The sequence below is a fragment of the Canis aureus genome, chromosome 26 (genome assembly GCF_053574225.1).
Source record: "Canis aureus isolate CA01 chromosome 26, VMU_Caureus_v.1.0, whole genome shotgun sequence".
In the NCBI taxonomy this organism is placed as follows: domain Eukaryota; kingdom Metazoa; phylum Chordata; class Mammalia; order Carnivora; family Canidae; genus Canis; species Canis aureus.
Window position 1 is genome coordinate 28,060,516 of NC_135636.1, and position 17,805 is coordinate 28,078,320.

A 17,805-nucleotide genomic window follows, 5' to 3' on the forward strand; every position below is an offset into this window, starting at 1 on the left:
AGGAGGGAGAAGCGGGCTCCATGCCGGGAGCCCGACGTGGGACTCGATCCCGGGACTCCAGGATCGCGCCCTGGGCCAAAGGCAGGCGCCAAACTGCTGAGCCACCCAGGGATCCCCGAAAATCTGGTTTTCTAATAAGCTCCAAGATGATGTTGAATCTGCTTGTCTTTAGTCCACACATGGGGAAGGACTGGTTGAAGCAATCTCAGGAAAGGGAACTCTTGGATCCAGCAAAATGTCTGGTTACCTGCATTTTATGTGATCCTTATCACCTGGACACTGCCAGGAGCTCTCACAGCTTCTCAGTGCTGGACTCTACAGTTCACCCCAAACACCCACAGGTGCTTAGAGCATCAACCTGGTTGATAAGGAGGCAGGAAATGAGAAATCCAGGTCCACTACCAAACTCCCTAACCAGATTCACTCCTCCAAGTTCTTTTCTCACACCCTTCCTGAGACTCAGCCTCCTCCTCAAAGATGTGGAATTGTGTTCTCCAGCAATCTCCCAGGGCCAGAGAGCAGAGGAGCTCAGGAATTACAAGGCTTGGCAAAGAAGTGACTCTTTTGGGGGACCAAGAAAGGAGCAGGACTCATCAGCAAATAAAGGCCAGTAGGAAAGTCCACAAAGCAACCTGTCATGGCTTTTTGCAGCCATGGCTTCTATAGCCAGCCTTCCAGGATGACGAGACAGAGTAACATAGGGGAATCAGTGCCTGCCTAATGATCATAGTGTCCAGTCCCAAAGCTCACACATCCACTGTTTTGCCTCTTTAGGAACATTTCCTCTGCTCTGCCTCCCATCATCCTGCCTTATGACAAAATACTTGAAATATATAGAAAAGTTCAGACAGTGATAAAAATAACAGCTGTGGAGGCACGTGGGTGGCTCAGTTGTTAAACATCCAACTCTTGATTTCAGCTCCAGTCATGCATGATCTCAGGGTCATGAGATCAAGCCCCATGGTGGGCTCCATGCTCAGTGGGGAATCTGCTTGAGATTCCCTCCCTCTACTCCTCCTCACCTCTTGCACTCTAATAAATAAACACATCTTTTAAAAAAAATAACAGTTCTGTGCCCAACAAACAGTGATTTGGTGGTGGTAGTTAATTTCATTGTCAGACATACAAAAACCTTAAAATATAGATAGATAGATAGATAGATAGATAGATAGATAGATAGATAGATAGATAGATAGATGATAGATCAAATACTCTTGTACACACAACTGAGATTAAGGAAGAAAATATCCAGCCACAGGACTGAAGGCCCTGGGGCTCCTGCAGAACTGCCTCTCTCCCTCCCCTTCTCCTCCTATCCTCCAAGGAGACCTCTGGCCTGTTTATTTTTCCCTTGCCGTTTCTCTACATGTTGTGATATGTGGCTATTTCTTCTCAATATAAAAAATTGCACTACATGTTATAAAGTTTTCCCAAAAGGTAACCTGCTTGCATTGTCTCTCAATCTTGTTTCTGAGGTAATTAATCCATGTTTAATGAGAAAGACTTTCCACTCATTTCCACCATGGTATTCTCCTGGATGAATCCTCTAGTATATGCATCTATTCAATTTCCATTCTGTGCTACTCCAAACAATGCTGACCTAAACATCCTTGTATGCATCTCCTAGTGTCCATGTGAAATTCTCTAGGCAGAAACCTATGATGTGGGTGCATCCACCTCACCCTACATAGGCAAGGCTCTCCAGAGCATAGAGCCCTATGCATGGGAAACAGCAGCAAGACTCCAAAAGCCAAGGCCTCTCAGCTCAGCAGGGCTGGTACTAGTGGACTTCTTCCTCCTGCTACTCTGTAGCCCTTTGGTCCAATTAACTTCTTTGCTGAGAGACGCTGGGTTGACCACCAACCAGATGTAATAGCTCCCCTTCTGAGTTGCTTCTCAGGCCACTGAGAGTAGTATGATAGGACAGGACCCCTGTGACTTCAAAGCTCTCCAAGTTGGCCCTTGACCATCTCTCCTTCTCAACCATCTTCTGGGATTCCACTTCTCTCTGCCCTGCTTATCTCCAGTGTAGAGGAAAAGACATGGTGAGCACATCCCCCACCCCGACGATAATAATGCTTCTGGAGGATCAGCGCTGATGCAGGAGGTCTCTTAGCATGGGCAGCTTGTCAAAGGTGGCAAGACCTACCAGTGACCCACAAGGGGGAAATGAGGCCTAAAAAAGAGAAGCATTTGCACAGAATCACACAGAAGGAGAACAGGAGAGTCCAGATCTGTCAGCAACACCATCTTTTCTCTAGCCACCTCAATCCTACTGACCACTTAAAATTAGCTCAACTCATTCATCCTCTACCCAGTAACCCATGCTGTAGGTTCTATCATGCACCCCTGGAAGGGTGCAGAGACTGGAGCTCAGGAAAGAGGAGACCTTGCCCCAGGCTACTCCTAGGAACAGAGTCTAGACCTATAAGCTCTGGGCTACTGGGCTCAAAAGCTAAACTAAGTCCTTTCGTTCCATGCTCAAATCATTCTAGAGCAGCATACTCAACACCAGGTTGGCCTCAGGTAGGTGCTAATAAATGTTGACTCTTGACAGGGGACAGGTTATCCTTACATCGCCAGGCTGTCCTATTGTGGGCAGTGACAGGGAAGAATATATCCACAAGGCATAATATACAGGACCTACAAGCCTCACAATTCAGAGGTGCTGGCTCTCCAGCTGGAAAGGTTCCTCAAGCTGAACCAGCTGGACAGCCAACAGCAGGATCATGTCTCTTAACCCGTTTCAGATCTGAACGCCACCCTGCCCCCAAAGATCAAGAAGAAGTTGATGTGTGAGGAGGTCCTTCTGTCTGGTATGATTGGGAAAGTGATATCCACGGTGTCTAGCTCCGATCTACTGTCTGTGTTAGACATCACTTCAGCCCTCAACATACCTGGAGGTGATCCTCTTGGTGGCATCCTGGGCAAGGAAAGTGGTGGCCAGTCCCCAAAGCTCCCACTGCCATTGCTCTCAAAAGCCACTGATGCACTTGGTACCCAAAAGGATCTGGGCAGCCTACCACCCACTGGTGCAGAGAAGAATCCTGTAAAAGGACTCATCAACAACCTTGGTCTTGCAAATCTCCCCCTGCCCCTGAATGATGTAGGTGACCAAGCCAACAAGCTCACAGAATCCACCCAGGGCATGCTGAACAGTGTAGTGCCAGCAGGCGTTGGAGACGCAGTTACAGGCCTGCTGGGAAATCTTAACATAGAAGATCTCCTATTAGGGTAAGTGATTCCTTGACCATAAGGTCTGGCACAAGAAGAAAGTTGCTATTTAGGGACACTGAAGTTCAACCTACAACAATCTCATGGAAAGGGACAAGCACATCTTCATGAAGAAATATTCTAGCTCTGTGCTGAAAGGGTGCCCTTTCAGAGGGAAATATGATCGAGATTTCTTGAGCTTAGAGAGCAGTGTGGATGGGTTGGTAAGCTATTAACTGGCTGCTTCGAGGTTATTTTTCCTACTGCCCAGACTGATTCCCGGAGCCAGGACTGACCCATGATACTGTTACTTTGCAGATTAGAGGTTCAAAAAGTGACTGTGGAGAGCATGACAACAACCATGACAGGTGATGGGATTCTCGTCCATGCCACAACTACTGCCTTCATAGGTGGAAAAGGGTGAGTCTGTTTCCAAATGAGTCAGCTGAGACAGCACAGACTGGAGACTTATGATTCCAGGTCCAAGGGTCAGGCAGAGATAACACAGAATAAGGTAGAATGACTGAGGATGGGACAAATTGGAAACGAGGCACAGCTGTCTCTCTCCTCTTCCACAAAGGACCAATGCAGGAGAATGACCCTATGGAGCCCCATTCTCAAATAGTGTAAGCACAGCCAGAAATCCAGATTTCCATGTGAAATCTGCACAATTTTATACATGGGCAATAAAGAGAGAAACCTCAGAGAATGACATGCATACTGGTATTATGGCCCCAAATAATCTGGACTCTCCAAGGAAAATCAGCCCATTCTACAAACAGCACTGTCCAAGGCAGTAAGGGGGGACACAGATGATTAAAACACATGCATCATTCGTCCACCTAATCCGTAATTAATATACAGCTCTATACCAGATGTTGTGCTGGGCACAGGAGGACTAATGGCAGTCCCTGTGCTCAGCAAGCATCAACGTGTGGGGGAGAAACAGGTTAACAGTGTAGACTCAAGGCACACAGGAAGGCATTCATGTGAGAGGAAGGTAATCCACACTGGAGAGAAGGCTTCTTGGATGAACACACACAGCACTGAAACCTCTTACTACGCAAGCTCCAGGTAGGCACCTAACTGAGGCACTCTGAACTCACTGACCCCTTTTGACAATCTCATCAGAAAAGCAATCCTCTTTCTAGACTAGGTAGTTTAGACTATCAAACCCGGTCATAAACCTTGCTCAAAGTCACACAGCTGACAGAGTCTGAACCGAGGCATTGTGCCTCCAGAGCCCATGTTTGTGACCACTACAGTCAGCAGTGTCAGGAAGAATCATTTGTCTTCTCCAGAACATCTGACTTTAATGAGACCTGGCTCTAGTACATGGTGAGTTTTTCTTATGCTGTCACCCATCCAACAGACAGCTGGGGATACTGGGCACAAGCATAACCTGTAATGGACATCTTATTCCAAGTTGGCCTGATGCTACCAACAAAAGAAGACATCTTGAAGGCTGGTGATTGAAGGAGAGTGATTTTATCAATGTTTACTGAATGCCTCCGATGAGCCAGGCTCTGAATCCTGTGTAGAGGAGGAAGCCACCCTTGAGGCATGCTCACTGGAAAGCACCAACCTTTCCCTCTCCCAATCTAGACAAATATATGAGGCTGACTCCCCAAAAACCTATTGTTTAGCCTGAGAGACATCTTGCAGCCAGGTCTGGTTTCACCCACATCTTGCTCTCCACAGTCTAGCAGGACCTGTAGTCAGCATACTAGGATATGAAGTACATGGCGATGTAACCCTGAAAATGGGCATTTCCACGAACAACACCCAGTGTGTCAACCTCCAAGTCCAGGACAAGGACATCAAGGTCAAGAAAGTGACTCTTCAGATAACGGACATGTACGTGAGACCATTTTTCTCATTCTCTAGATCAATGTGTGCCAAAATGTCCCCAGTGATACCACCCTTAGAGATGGAATTTGGCCAATCCAATGGTTTGAATAATTAGTAAATGGAGGTTCAGCAAGGGGTCTCTGATTGGGAACAGCTCACTGTGTTTGAAAATAGTCTTCTCTCACTCTGCCTGTATTATGCTAGGTGTAGTATACTCTTTGTATTTTGTTCTTTTTGCATAAGCAATACACACACTTAGATCAAAATTCAAAAGATACAAAAAGCCATACAGTGAAAAGTCCTCCTCTTACCCATGGATGCCAACTGGCTAATTATCCTCCCTGGAAGCAACCAATGAATCTAGTCTCTTCTGTTGGCTTTCAGACATATTATTTGCATGTGTACAGTTGTGTGTGATGTATACACACACAGAAAGGGGCAAATATTATATACGCTTTTCTGGACTATGGTTCACTTAAAAAAAATAGCTTGAAATCTGTTGCATCCATTTAAAAGTAGCTTCTTCACTTTTTTTTTTAAGATTTTATTTATTTATTCATGAGAGACACACAGAGAGAGAGAGAGGCAGAGACACAGGCAGAGGGAGAAGCAGGCTCCATGCAGGGAACCTCACATGGGACTCCATCCCAGGTCTCCAGGATCACGTCCTGGACTGAAGGTGGCGCTAAACCACTGAGCCACCCAGGTTGTCTGCTTCTTCATTTTTTATGGCTTAGTATTCCACTATGAAGATGCACTAAGCTTAACAGTCCCTTATCAAGGAAGAGTTGCATTTTTCAATTAATAACTTTTTTATTTTTATTTATTTATTCATGAGACACAAAGAGAGGCAGAGACATAGGCAGAGGGAGAAACAGGCTCCATGCAGGAAACCCAATGTGGGACTCGATCCCTGGACTCCAGGATCACGACCTGAGCTGAAGGCAGACGCTCAACCACTGAGCTACCCAGGCGTCCCATCAATTAATAACTTTTGTATCCAACTCCAACTAGTAAAGTCCCAGACAAGTCTGTTCACTATCATTAACAAGTACCTGAAGCACAAATATCTCTGCATGGGATTGCTGGGTCAGATGTCAGGCATTGGCAGTTTTCCCAGGCATCCTTGCATCTTCCTTAATGACTGAAACTGTAGACAAAAGGGCTCAGGTGCTTGCATGAATTAAGAAGCAGGACATCACGCAACTGTTTCATCAAAAAAATGGGTTTTTCCCAAAATCTGGGCAAAATCCAGAAATGCAAGAATTACACGGTTCTTCACATATCTTTCCCAGGCTCACAGATACTTTGCCTCTCCCTGTGCCTCTGCCTTTGGACAACATCATTTCTCAAGTGTTGACAGTAGCTATGAAAGAAAATGTAAGTCCTGGGAAAAAGGAGAACACCACCTCAGAGGTCTAGGTCACTGGGGGAGGACAGAGAGGAGCCCCTTTCTCAGATATTGTCTGATGCTAGGAGAGACTCAAGAAGGACATATCAACCCTTCTGGCCCAAAAGACCCCAGCAGCACAACAGAATAAGGCCTCAGGCTGGGAGAGGGAGAAGTCTAAGAAATAGAACAGAGAGAAGAGAAGGAGGATGGGGAAAAGAGGAAGAGGAGCTGGGCTGAGGAGGAGGAGGACAGGCCTGCTGCACTCCTTTGGCAAAGCTAACTCGTGGTGATTTCACAGTTTCAAGAATCGGAATCGTGTAACATTGATTTCAGTGATTTCAACGAATGCAAGAACTGTGAGTACAACCAGACCACCCTGGGGCTGACAGGTCGATGGAGGGCTCCTCTGGGATCCCACCAGATGACAGACCAGGGAGTATGGGGCTATGAGCTCCAATACCATGTACCCCCAGGCATTCAAACCTCAGTACCCTCAGGGCAGAAAATAAGGCAACTTACCTGCTTCTCTAAACCACAGTGACTCATCCTCCAGGACAGAGCAGGGCAAAGAGGTCTCTGTGGCAGCCCCGCCTCCCAAATGGTTTGCAAAATACACACATGTGCAGAGTCAGAGCAAAGAGCATTCCCAGTCCTCATGCCAGAGAAGCTGAGAAGCAAAAATTCTCTCCCATACCCAGACACATCCAGAAGACAGGAATGATAGGATACAGTGGACAGTGACTGCCAACACAGCCAAAGCAGGGAAGCTGGTAACATTTCCCAAATCCTAGAGTAGATGAATCTGGAGCCTGGGCAACAAGTCTTTTCCTCTCACTTGAGGTTTTGGCACAATGAGGATAGGGCCCCCATGTTTTCTTCTTCCCTGAAGCCTCCTCCCAGAAATATGGAAAAGTCAGTAAGACACCAGCTTCCTGCCTGGGCCCTAGAAAGAGGAGGGTGTCCAACTGATCCCCCATCTGGAGGGCAGGGCCACCAAGAGCCCAAGGGTTGCAGGGGTCTCTATAGTTCTCTTTCCTCTCACCTGCAGCTACTGGCTTGTTCAAGTACGATGTTAAAAGTTCCAGGATTTCTACACGAGGCCTTTTCATATCATACTGTGTAAGTGTTCTGTGCTTACAATAGATTCCGGGGGAGGGCTGGAGACATCCCCGAACTCATGAAATATATGCTACGTGAAGGACACTTAAATGGGGGAATTCACCTGAAAAATGAGGATTTGTGGCTTCTCTTAGACAATCAGAGGTTTGGTAGTCCTACGTTGGACTACATCTTACAGCCCTAAGTAGGGCCAATCTGCTAGAGAGGAGCCATGCTTCCTCCTTTACAAGAGGTGTTCCTACTCTCCAGTCTCCACAACCCCACAACTCCCCACAGACTCCTACAGAGGCTGAGTAGGTCTACCGCTGTCATCATTCTCATCCACTGCAATGCTCACAAGGGGCCACTTCAGTCCTCCAAATCTCAGCTGTGCCTCCAAAGACACAGAAATTGATGTTAGTCTCACATAATGACAGGGATTTTTCTGCTTTTCTTTTTCTAGGCTAAAGCCCTCTTTAACAACAATATAGTCCCTGTGCCCGGAAGCCCTCTTCCACCAGATCCTAAAAATGCCAACATTTCCCTAACTCTGTCCCATATGTTACTCAAGGTAATCATCACTCTAAGTGCCAAGCAGAGCTCTGCCAAGGTAAGCATCATCTATATGGCCCCTGGCACCATTCTCCTCTTCACTTAAGCTTAGTCTATCAAACCCTGAAAGGTGAAAATGCAGTGGGTTCCAGAACATTCTTCCAGAGATAAATATGAGAAAACCCTGTGGGATGTAGATTTTCCCTTAATAATCATGTAAATGGATCCTTGTTGACATTGAAGGACAGCAGAGAGCAGGGGCATAGAAGGACAAATGCTTTCGGAATGCCTGCTTGGCGCCAAATTCAATGCCAGGTGTCTTATTTACATAATAAATGTCCTTGCATTCTCACAATAACACTAGAAGGCAGGGATTCTTACCCGTTTTACAAAGAACCAAAGTGAGAGAAGTAATTTACCCATAGTCACAGTATGAGCAAGGGTTTATCCACATGTGAGGTATTCATTTGCTTCTGGCCCCAAAAGAGAAAGAAGAGAGGCAGTAATTAACAGGGATATAATAATCACTGAGTACTTTCTATGGGCTAGACTCAGTTTCAGCAGTGTACAGTGTTTCCGTAACAGTCTCCCAAAATGATCAACTGCAGAGCAGTCTGCCACAAGACCATAGTAAGAAATAGGTTTAAGTTGGATGAATGTAATAGAAAAGTAAGATTTTATGTGTTAAATGCCCTACTGTCTTTCTGAGAATGGAAATGAGATATAGAAAAATATCTGAAATTAGACCCTGTCTGTTGTGGTCACATCGGATGCACAAAAGGTACACCAGCACCAAGCTAGGTGACCGACTCATACTAGAGGGCCAATAAATATTTGAATAAATGAATGATGCATGGGTGTCTCATAAGGCACCATTCTGCAGTCCTTCTTCTCCATATTCTAAATGATGGCTTCTTTACAACAGATGAATAACCTGACTGCAAGCATCACCAAAATAGCCTACTTCTTCCAATCAGGCAACAAAATCCAAGCCACCTACTGGGTTACTGTGGAAAAGGATGGTGAGAGTGTTGCTAATGGGAAAACGGTAAGTACAATAACAAATCAGGATTGAGGTGTGAGGAGGAACTAATAGGAGCAGAGGTTCCATGGAAAGAAAAGTGGACTGGAGTGTAAAGAAAGCTAATCCCAAACCCTGAGGGCCCAAGTGCCTGGATGTCTCTATGACAAGGGAGGCTGGTGTGCTCAGCCCCCAGAACAGAAGAGATAAACAGGTTGTCTCCTGAGACCAGGTAATCTCTGCTCTGGTCCTTACCTGTGATCTTGTTGGTGATTACCACAATGTGATAGGTTTGCTGACTAGCCAGGTTAAGGTATTATTTTTAACTTATGTTTGTTTTATATTAATACAGACCTTAATCATCTCCCATAACTGCAAGATTTCAAAAGACAAATTGATATTAAGCATCAAGATTGAGAGGTACTGTCAATAACTACAAAATCCTCTTGACATCTGTCAGTGTAAAAACATATATCAAGAACCCAATTCAAATCATATGCATAATTATAGAGAAATCAAAATGGACTTCTACTCACCTTAAAATTGCTTTCTCCTCTGTACCTGACATAAGTTGCTTTGAGAAGTGACCTAATACCTAAACTCTAGAATTGGTTAATATTTATGTGAAAATAATTTTTCCTTGTACTTTGTTTCCTGACAGCTCTGAACACTCAGTGACACCCCCTGAGGCTGTAAGTAGATTCAATTTTCAAAATATCTCTATGTGAGAAATTATTTTAATGCCAGATGCTTAGTGACACAGGGACTCTGGAAGGAAAAGACAGAGTAGAGCACAGATGCAATGTAGAGTAGAACTACAGGTTCCAAACCTAAGCCCTCTCTGAAGAGTTCTTAAAACTAGTTCCCAAAGTCCATTATTGGAGTCCCACACTCAGTTGGTGACCTAAGGAAGGCCTAAATCCATGCTTTTTTAGTGTCATGGGTGATTCTGATACACAAGGAAATGTTAGGGTCCACTAGAAGAATGACAAAATGATCTAGATTCTAATCTTGCCTGGATTCATGAGAGTTGCTCAAAAATATACCCAGCCTCCCATGGCCTCACTCTTCCCATCAGTGATTCTCAACTCATGTTCTATGGAGTATGCACATGATCACTAGATGGGAGCCTGGGAAGTGGAGAAATTGGGAAAGTAAGGGTAGGGTCCAGTGAGCAGCCTCCAGGAAATTCACAGGTGGTCCACCAACCTACCTTCTTTAAGATATTTGATCTTATACACGTTCATGCCTTCGTTCAACAAATGTTTAGTGAGCACCACTATGTGCCCAGCCTTAGAATACAACATGAAATAATGATGGGGGATGCCTGGGTGACTCAGTGGCTGGGTGTCTGCCTTAAGCTCAGGGCATGATCCTAGAGTTCCAGGATCGAGTCCCACATTGGGCTCCCTGCCGGGAGCCTGCTTCTCCATATGCCTGTCTCCATCTGTTTTTGTGTGTCTCTCATGAATAAATAAATAAAATCTTTAAAGAAAAAAAAAAAGAAATAATGATGAGATCTCTGACTCCAAGAGTGACCCTCAAGTTTAGGTGGGAAGACAGAGACAGACTAAAATCATAAATAAATCAAGTAAATCATTTGGGAGTCTAGCAACCACACACTGGGTGGAGGCATATAATAAGCACCCAGAAGCAAACAATCTTATGACTATCGGAGACTACAGGGACTGTCTGCATCTCATGTCAGCCCTGAGATATAAAGGAGTCATTTGAGACAGACTCTGGGAGGTGTCACAAGCCCAGTGATCCTTCTCATCTTTACTGTTGTGCAGTTATGTAGCATGCCAGGCTCTGTACAGGGGAAGGGATATAGAAGGGCACAGTCCCTAACCATGTATCTACCCACCTGATGGGACACAGACATTTATGCAGAAAGTTGTCAATTTAGCACAAAGATGACAGAGCACCAACTAGATGGCAGACAGTGAGTTCCCTGAGATGATGCCTGAACTTAGCCTTGAAGGAGGAGCAGTTTACCACAAACCCAAAATGTATACCACATGAAGAAAACAGGAGGTGTCAAAGGTAGGCATCACAGAATCATAGGCCTTTTGAAAAAGGGAAAGATAAGCAGAATGCCAGCAGAAAGAAGCAGATCTTGGAGGCCCTAGGAGGGTATGCAAAGGAGGCAGGCTGAGCTGCTGAATTCCCAATACTGAATTCAGCATTTGTCTCAAGGGTATGCAGCTGCACCAGTGTACCTACAGCACTGTCTGGAACATAATACTAATCCAATAAACATTTGTTCAAGGAGCCACCTAAGGCATCAAAACCTACTAAAGGCCTTTGTAAAACTCCTGAGTCAGAAGAAACCTGAGGGACTGACCCAGATCCACCTCCCTATCTAGTCTTGTCTAGTAATAGACTTCTACTAGGACAAAACCCACGTATCAGAGGCATCCAAAATATACTGATAAAAAATGCTTCTCTCATCTCTTCCAGGAGGACGAGGTGCAAGATATAATGCACTTGCTTCTGAAGAAATTTTTGTCTGCCTTTAATGGTATGTGGAATTAATAATGTAAACACAAGAGTCCTAAGAAAGGGACAAGGGTATGAAACCACACTACAGAATGTTCCATGGCACTGAGCACAGTATCATTCAATCACCATATGGACTGAAAATCACTTGTTTTCAGATAGAGACTTAAGAATCTTGAGATGGCAAAACATGAAATTAAATCTAAATGCCTCTTCTACAGGTCCTAATGAAATCTAGCTCACTAGGGGTCTTCAGGACCAATATCATCATACCACTTAGAGGAAACATGGACCTGGATCACCTATCACAGAGATGCAGAAGTTTGAGAAACTTGAGACTGAGATCATGAACTTCACAACCATCATGAGATGATGGTACAAAATGCCATTTATACATATTTGTGGTAAACCTGTAGATGGGTTCAAAAGATTGCCAATAACACCAAAAAAACAGGGTCTTTTAGTCTTAAGTTAGTGAGGGCAGACATGCCTACGTGTCTCTTAATATCAATTCTCTGTACATAGAATACCCACCACATTTCCAGTCGGTTCTAGGGTCATTTCTGATCCTCGTGAACTTACCCTTACACAAAACTAAGAGAATCTATGTCTAAAATCTGTCCATTGAATGGGCATGGGAAAAATTCTTCCTAGAGCCATACACTAACCAGAGATCCCTCTGGTTAACTGTAGCTAAAACAACTCAGCCTGGTCATTGTTTCTTTCAACGCCTATCATAAAATTCTTTTATTTCAGAAATGACGAATACATGGAATGTTCCACCAGGAATAACCTCAAATCCTCTAACCAATGCCAAGGTTCAAGTACTTAAATCGGTAAGAGAAAAATACAAATACTTTCCTTTTGCCCTAAGGCTTACTCTATACTTCAACCTTCACAAGATTGAATGGGGCCAACAGGCCTCATCCTCAGTCAGTTCCTCCTGCTTTACCAGCTCCAACCAGTCTCCCCATTCTTTCCTAGGCAGATTCATTGCCTATTGTCCCTTTAGACAGAAGTCCTAAAACTGAGACACTCTTGGTTATACGTAAGCAAATAATCTACCCATCCCCATAAGGACTCTCATACTTTTCTGAATATGTCTCAATCTCTTCTTTGGAAAGATCTCCACCACATATGCCTAACTCATCTACATTATCACCTTCTATATACTAGAGCCTCTCATTCCTTACCACTTTGACTCAAATTTCCACCCTTCTTCCTATCTAATCTTAAACCCAGAGAAAATTACAAAGAGAATTTGCTTCCTAAGAAACAGATAGAAGAATGAGATTTTTAAATTTGTCACCAGAAAAACAGCAAATAATGAGGATGGAACAAGGGAAGATATATGAAAGAGCAAAGAAGTTTAGAATCTCCATCACCCTTAGATGTTCCATTCTTGATAAACATGCTTATTGAGTATGTAATCTAACCAGGAAAATAATGCCTTTCATTTCAGTTCAAATATCAGAAGTTGTATACTTGTGCTTTTACTTAACCCTCAAATTTCCCTGGATCTGTGGCCAAATCAATACTAGAGTATAGAGCAGAGTAAATCAGCATTTACCTTACTGTTGGTTTGCTACCTCCTGCTCTTATACTCCATGGCTCTGGGTGGCCTTGGACCTATCATTTAGCCTCCTGAAGTCAGCCTCGAGTCAAGGGATTAGATTAGATGAACATCAGCTATGTTCCAGCTACAAATGATAGCCCATCCAGAACTGGTTTATGCAAAAATAAAATTATAGGCAGTGAACATCCAGGGATGGGACTAGCTTCAGTAGTGGCCTGATTCAGGGCCCAAAATATGACACCAGAATCCATCTCTTGGCTCTACTATTTCTACATGGGCTCTATTATGGCTGTACATGAAGGTCTCCATGTACTGGGAGCTTCTCTCTCCATTTCTTTCTGGAATAGTTCAAACAACAATCACCCAGAAATAATCTCTGAGGCTCCCACCATCCTGACTAGTTCTCTTCTTGAAGCTAGCTCTGTGGGCAGAGGAATGGAGTATACTGGCTAGCTCAACCTGTGCCTGCAGCCAGCTTATGTATTTAAGAGTATAATTAGTTGTCTTTTATCTCCTCACAGAATGATCTTCAGGCAGCAAACTAAACCCACCACACATGAGGCCAGATAATTTTCCAGAATGAAAGCATTTTAAAACTTCTTTAAGAAATGTTAAGCCAAGGACATCTTTATTACTAAGAAGCCAAGTAGAATAGAGTTCTTAACATGTCAACTATTCTTTGGAATCTCACCAATATTATCTGGAATTTAAAAGTGCAAGAAAAGCAAGAATCCAGAGATTTTTGGCATTTTGTAAACACTTCTTTAATAATTAGCTTATTTTCATGCAAAAAACTGGACTCCTTTGTCTTCAATTCATACAAATAGGAATTTTGTCTTATGTTTATGACTAGTGAAAGCACTACTTCCTAGGGACATAAAAATTAATAGTATGAATGATGAGGCAATAAACACAGGATTAATTTATCTAGTGCACTAGGGGACAATCCTGACAATGATTAAGACTTTTCTTCCCATATCTCTGCCCTCCTCTCCCCGATTCCAAGTGCTTTATTTTGCCCGTTGGTCCAACATGAAAATCACACAGGGGCTAGGATCCAACTTCCCCCATCATCACAAGTTAAATAGTGGGGGGCACAGTCCAAATGCTAAAAGCTGGATGGAAAAGAGAAGGAAGAGCCTGCCAATACCATGAACAGGACAGTAAAAGATCTAGGTGTCAGCTTAGGAACTATAGGCCATGCCAAGTGGCTATGAGAGGAAAGCTAAGCCGAGCAGTCAGGAAACCAATTAATGCAAAAAATTCCCAGAAAAGTATACAAGAGGGATACTGAGAAACACAACTGTGATCTCTACATCAGGCAAAGACCCTATGTCTTGTACACAGTGTCTGCTCTGGAACCAAAAGAATTCAAACTGTGGATACAAAGACCAGGTAGGGGAAGCAGGGCCAGATATTGGGCTTGCCTAACAGCAAGGGGCAGCACCCCACAAAATTAAGGCCAAATCTTCCTATTACCTTCAGCCTCTTGTCCAAACTTTAGGTTCTGATTTCTCCCCAGGCCATACCTCCCATAGTCAATCCCATCTCAGTAAATGGCAATACAATCCACTCAGGTTCCATAGCCAGACACCTGGAATCATTCTTGACTCATCTTTTTGACCAACAGACCAAGTCCTATTGATTCTGCCAAAAGAAGACCTCTCCCATCTGTTTGCTTCTCTCTCACCATCCTAGTCCAAGTCATCATCATTTACTAGGGCAACTGGACCCCCTGTTTCTGCCTATGCCACCTACCATCCAGTCTACCTGGATGTGAGAGTGAGAGAGCGCAAGCAGGGGAAAGGCAGGCAGAGGAAGAGAGAAGCAGACTCCCTGCCTAGCAGGGAGCCTGATATGGAACTCAAACCCACAACCCTGGAATCAGACAGACCTGAACTAAAGGCAGACCCTCAAATGACTGAGCTACCCAGACGCCCCTAAAACAGAAACAGAAACTTCTAAGCAGAGACTAAACAAAACAAACACTTCCAGGGAAGATAGTGGAGTAGGAGGACCCTAAGTTCACCTCATCCCACAGATATACTAGATAACACCCACATCAGTGTAAATAACCCAGAAAGTGACCTAAAGACTGGCAGAAAATACTCTCCACAGCTAAATGTAGAGAAGAGGCCACACTGAGGAGGGTAGGAAGGGAAGAGAAATGGTGGGGAGCTAAATGGACCTGCAGGGCTGGCCGTGGGAGGGAGGGATACCAAAGGTGCTGCATGCTGCTAGGGGAGAAAAACAGACCCTCATACCAGGCATCCCAGGTATAGCGAACCCCCACAGGAAGACAAATCCCCATAACATTTGGCTTTAAAAACAAGAAGGGCTGAATTTCACGAGTTCTTACCGTCAGAGGAGCTTAACACCTGGAACTTTAAAAATCAGCAAGCTCAGCTCTCAGAGAGCTGAGAGGGCAATAACAAAAACAAAAACCTTCCTGGGTGACTGAATAGTTTAATTCGTTTAGTGTCCAACTGTTTCAGCTCAGGTCATGTTCTCAGGGTTGTGGGATCCAGCCCCTTGTCAGCTCCCCACTCAGCACAGAGTCTGCTTGAGATTCTTATTCCCTCACCCACTCTCTCTGCTCCTCCCACTGCTTGCTCGGCTCATGCGGATGCTCTCTCTCTCAAACAAATAAATAAAATCTTAAAAACAAAAACCTTCCAACTCATAGTAGCGACAAACCACTCAGACATTGGTTTCTAATACCATTCTCTATAAAAGAAATCAGGACCCCTTGGAGAAATGGCTAATTCTAGGACTAGAGAAACAGTACAAGATGACCCTGAAGCATCTTACTAATTACTGAAAAAAAGAAAGTACTCAAAAAAACCACAATGATGGAAGTATGTTAAAGTTACAGTGCTAACTGAAAGGGCTGCAAAAGCTGAAACAACAGAACCAACAGAATAAACAAAGTGGTACTGGATTATAATCCAAATATAAATAAATACCCAACAGTCTATACGGACATAAACAAATTATTCAGTAAATAATTGGGGAGAAAAAATAAAATAAAATAAAATAAAATAAAATAAAATAAAATATAAAATAAATAAAATAAAATAAAATAAAATAAAATAAAATAAAATAAAATAAAATAAAATAATAATTGGGGAGAGAACAGACAAACCTCTTGTGCAGAAAACCCCTAACTCATTTACACAGCTACTTAACCTGCATGGAGGTGGAGCATAACTTCCCACTAGTTAAATTCTCAGCTGCACAGTGACTTTTCTCCCAAGAGCACAGTATGGAAAGGAGGAGAAAGCAACTTTACAATGAAGAAAGTTGACAAACACTACCTCCAGCCAGGTGATCAAGGGTAACAGGAATAATGATAAATCATATTAACAGTATGTATCCTTATGTTGTGATGAGAATGGTACTCTATCTCAGTAGCCTTCCTCCTCCAAACTTGCAGCTGTAGTCTAGTCATGAGAAAAATTTGACAAATTCCAATTGAGGGGCACTCTATAAAGTATATGACCAGTTCTCCTCAAAACTGTCCAGGTCATCAAAAACAAGGAAAATCTGAGAAAGGGTACAATGAAGAGGAGAAACTCACTTTAGAACCAAAGACATAACTAAGTTGAAAGAGAAGGAATGGAAAAAGGTATTTCATTCAAATGGTAACCAAAAGACAAATGAGGAAGCTATTCTAGTATTACACAAAATAAACTTTTTTTTTAACTATTTTTTTATATAAAGATTTATTCATTTGAGAGAGAGAGCGCGCGCATGCGAGCATGGTGGGGGCAGAGGGGAGCAGACGGCAAGGGAGAGGGAGGCTCCCCGCTGAGCAGGGAGCCCAACTCAGGACTCTATCCCAGGACCCCGAGATCATGACCTGAGCCAAAGGCAGATGCTTAACAGACTGAGCCACCCAGGGGCCCCCACAAAATAAACTTTAAAACAAAAACTGTTGTAAGAGACAAGGGACATTATATAATAATATAACAATAAAAAGGCAGGTTATCAAAATGATGTAATTACAAACATATGTGCATATGAGCCCAAAAGTTATAGAGCAAACTCTGACACAACTGAAGGCCGAGGGATCCCTGGGTGGCGCAGTGGTTTAGCGCCTGCCTTTGGCCCAGGGTGCGATCCTGGAGACCCAGGATCGAATCCCGCGTCGGGTTCCCGGTGCATGGAGCCTGCTTCTCCCTCTGACTGTGTCTCTGCCTCTGTGTGTGTGTGTGTGTATGTGTGTGTGTGTGTGTGTGTGTGACTATCATAAATAAATTTTTTTAAAAAATTAAAAAAAAAAAAGCTATATGTTTTAAAAAAAAAAAAGAACTGAAGGCCGAGGGACGCCTGAGTGGCTCAGTGGTTGAGCATCTGCCTTTGGCTCAGGGCATGGTCCTGGAGTCCCAGGATCGAGTCCCACATCGGGCTTCCTGCAGGGAGCCTGCTTCTCCCTCTGCCTTTATCTCTGCCTCTGTCTCTCATGAATAAATAAATAATTTTAAAACTTTAAAAAAAATATTTAAAAGATGAGCTTTAAAGGCATGAAAAGACATTGAGAAACTTTAAATGCATATTACTAAGTGAAAAAAGCCAATCTGAAAAGGCCAAATAACG

The 17,805-nt window shown here is 43.7% G+C and overlaps 1 protein-coding gene across 1 annotated transcript; it reads left to right on the forward strand.

Moving 5' to 3' along the window:
• The first annotated feature begins 3,536 nt into the window (after positions 1-3,536).
• LOC144298200 (vomeromodulin-like) lies at positions 3,537-13,987 on the forward strand. The gene is made up of 12 exons (XM_077872748.1): positions 3,537-3,633; positions 4,915-5,070; positions 6,360-6,444; positions 6,756-6,813; positions 7,506-7,576; positions 8,019-8,165; positions 9,033-9,155; positions 9,481-9,548; positions 9,790-9,820; positions 11,592-11,652; positions 12,387-12,466; positions 13,728-13,987. The coding sequence occupies exons 1-12, from the start codon at positions 3,563-3,565 to the stop codon at positions 13,749-13,751; spliced, it is 975 nt and encodes a 324-aa protein (XP_077728874.1). The 5' UTR covers positions 3,537-3,562; the 3' UTR covers positions 13,752-13,987.
• Positions 13,988-17,805: the final 3,818 nt, after the last annotated feature.

Coding starts and splice junctions, on each gene's coding strand:
- LOC144298200 (XM_077872748.1), top strand. CDS start 3,563: ATGACAACAACCATGACAGGTGATGGGATTCTCGTCCATGCCACAACT. Junction 8,166..9,032: donor CCAAGCAGAGCTCTGCCAAG/GTAAGCATCATC, acceptor TCTTTACAACAG/ATGAATAACCTGACTGCAAG. Junction 9,821..11,591: donor CAGTGACACCCCCTGAGGCT/GTAAGTAGATTC, acceptor CATCTCTTCCAG/GAGGACGAGGTGCAAGATAT.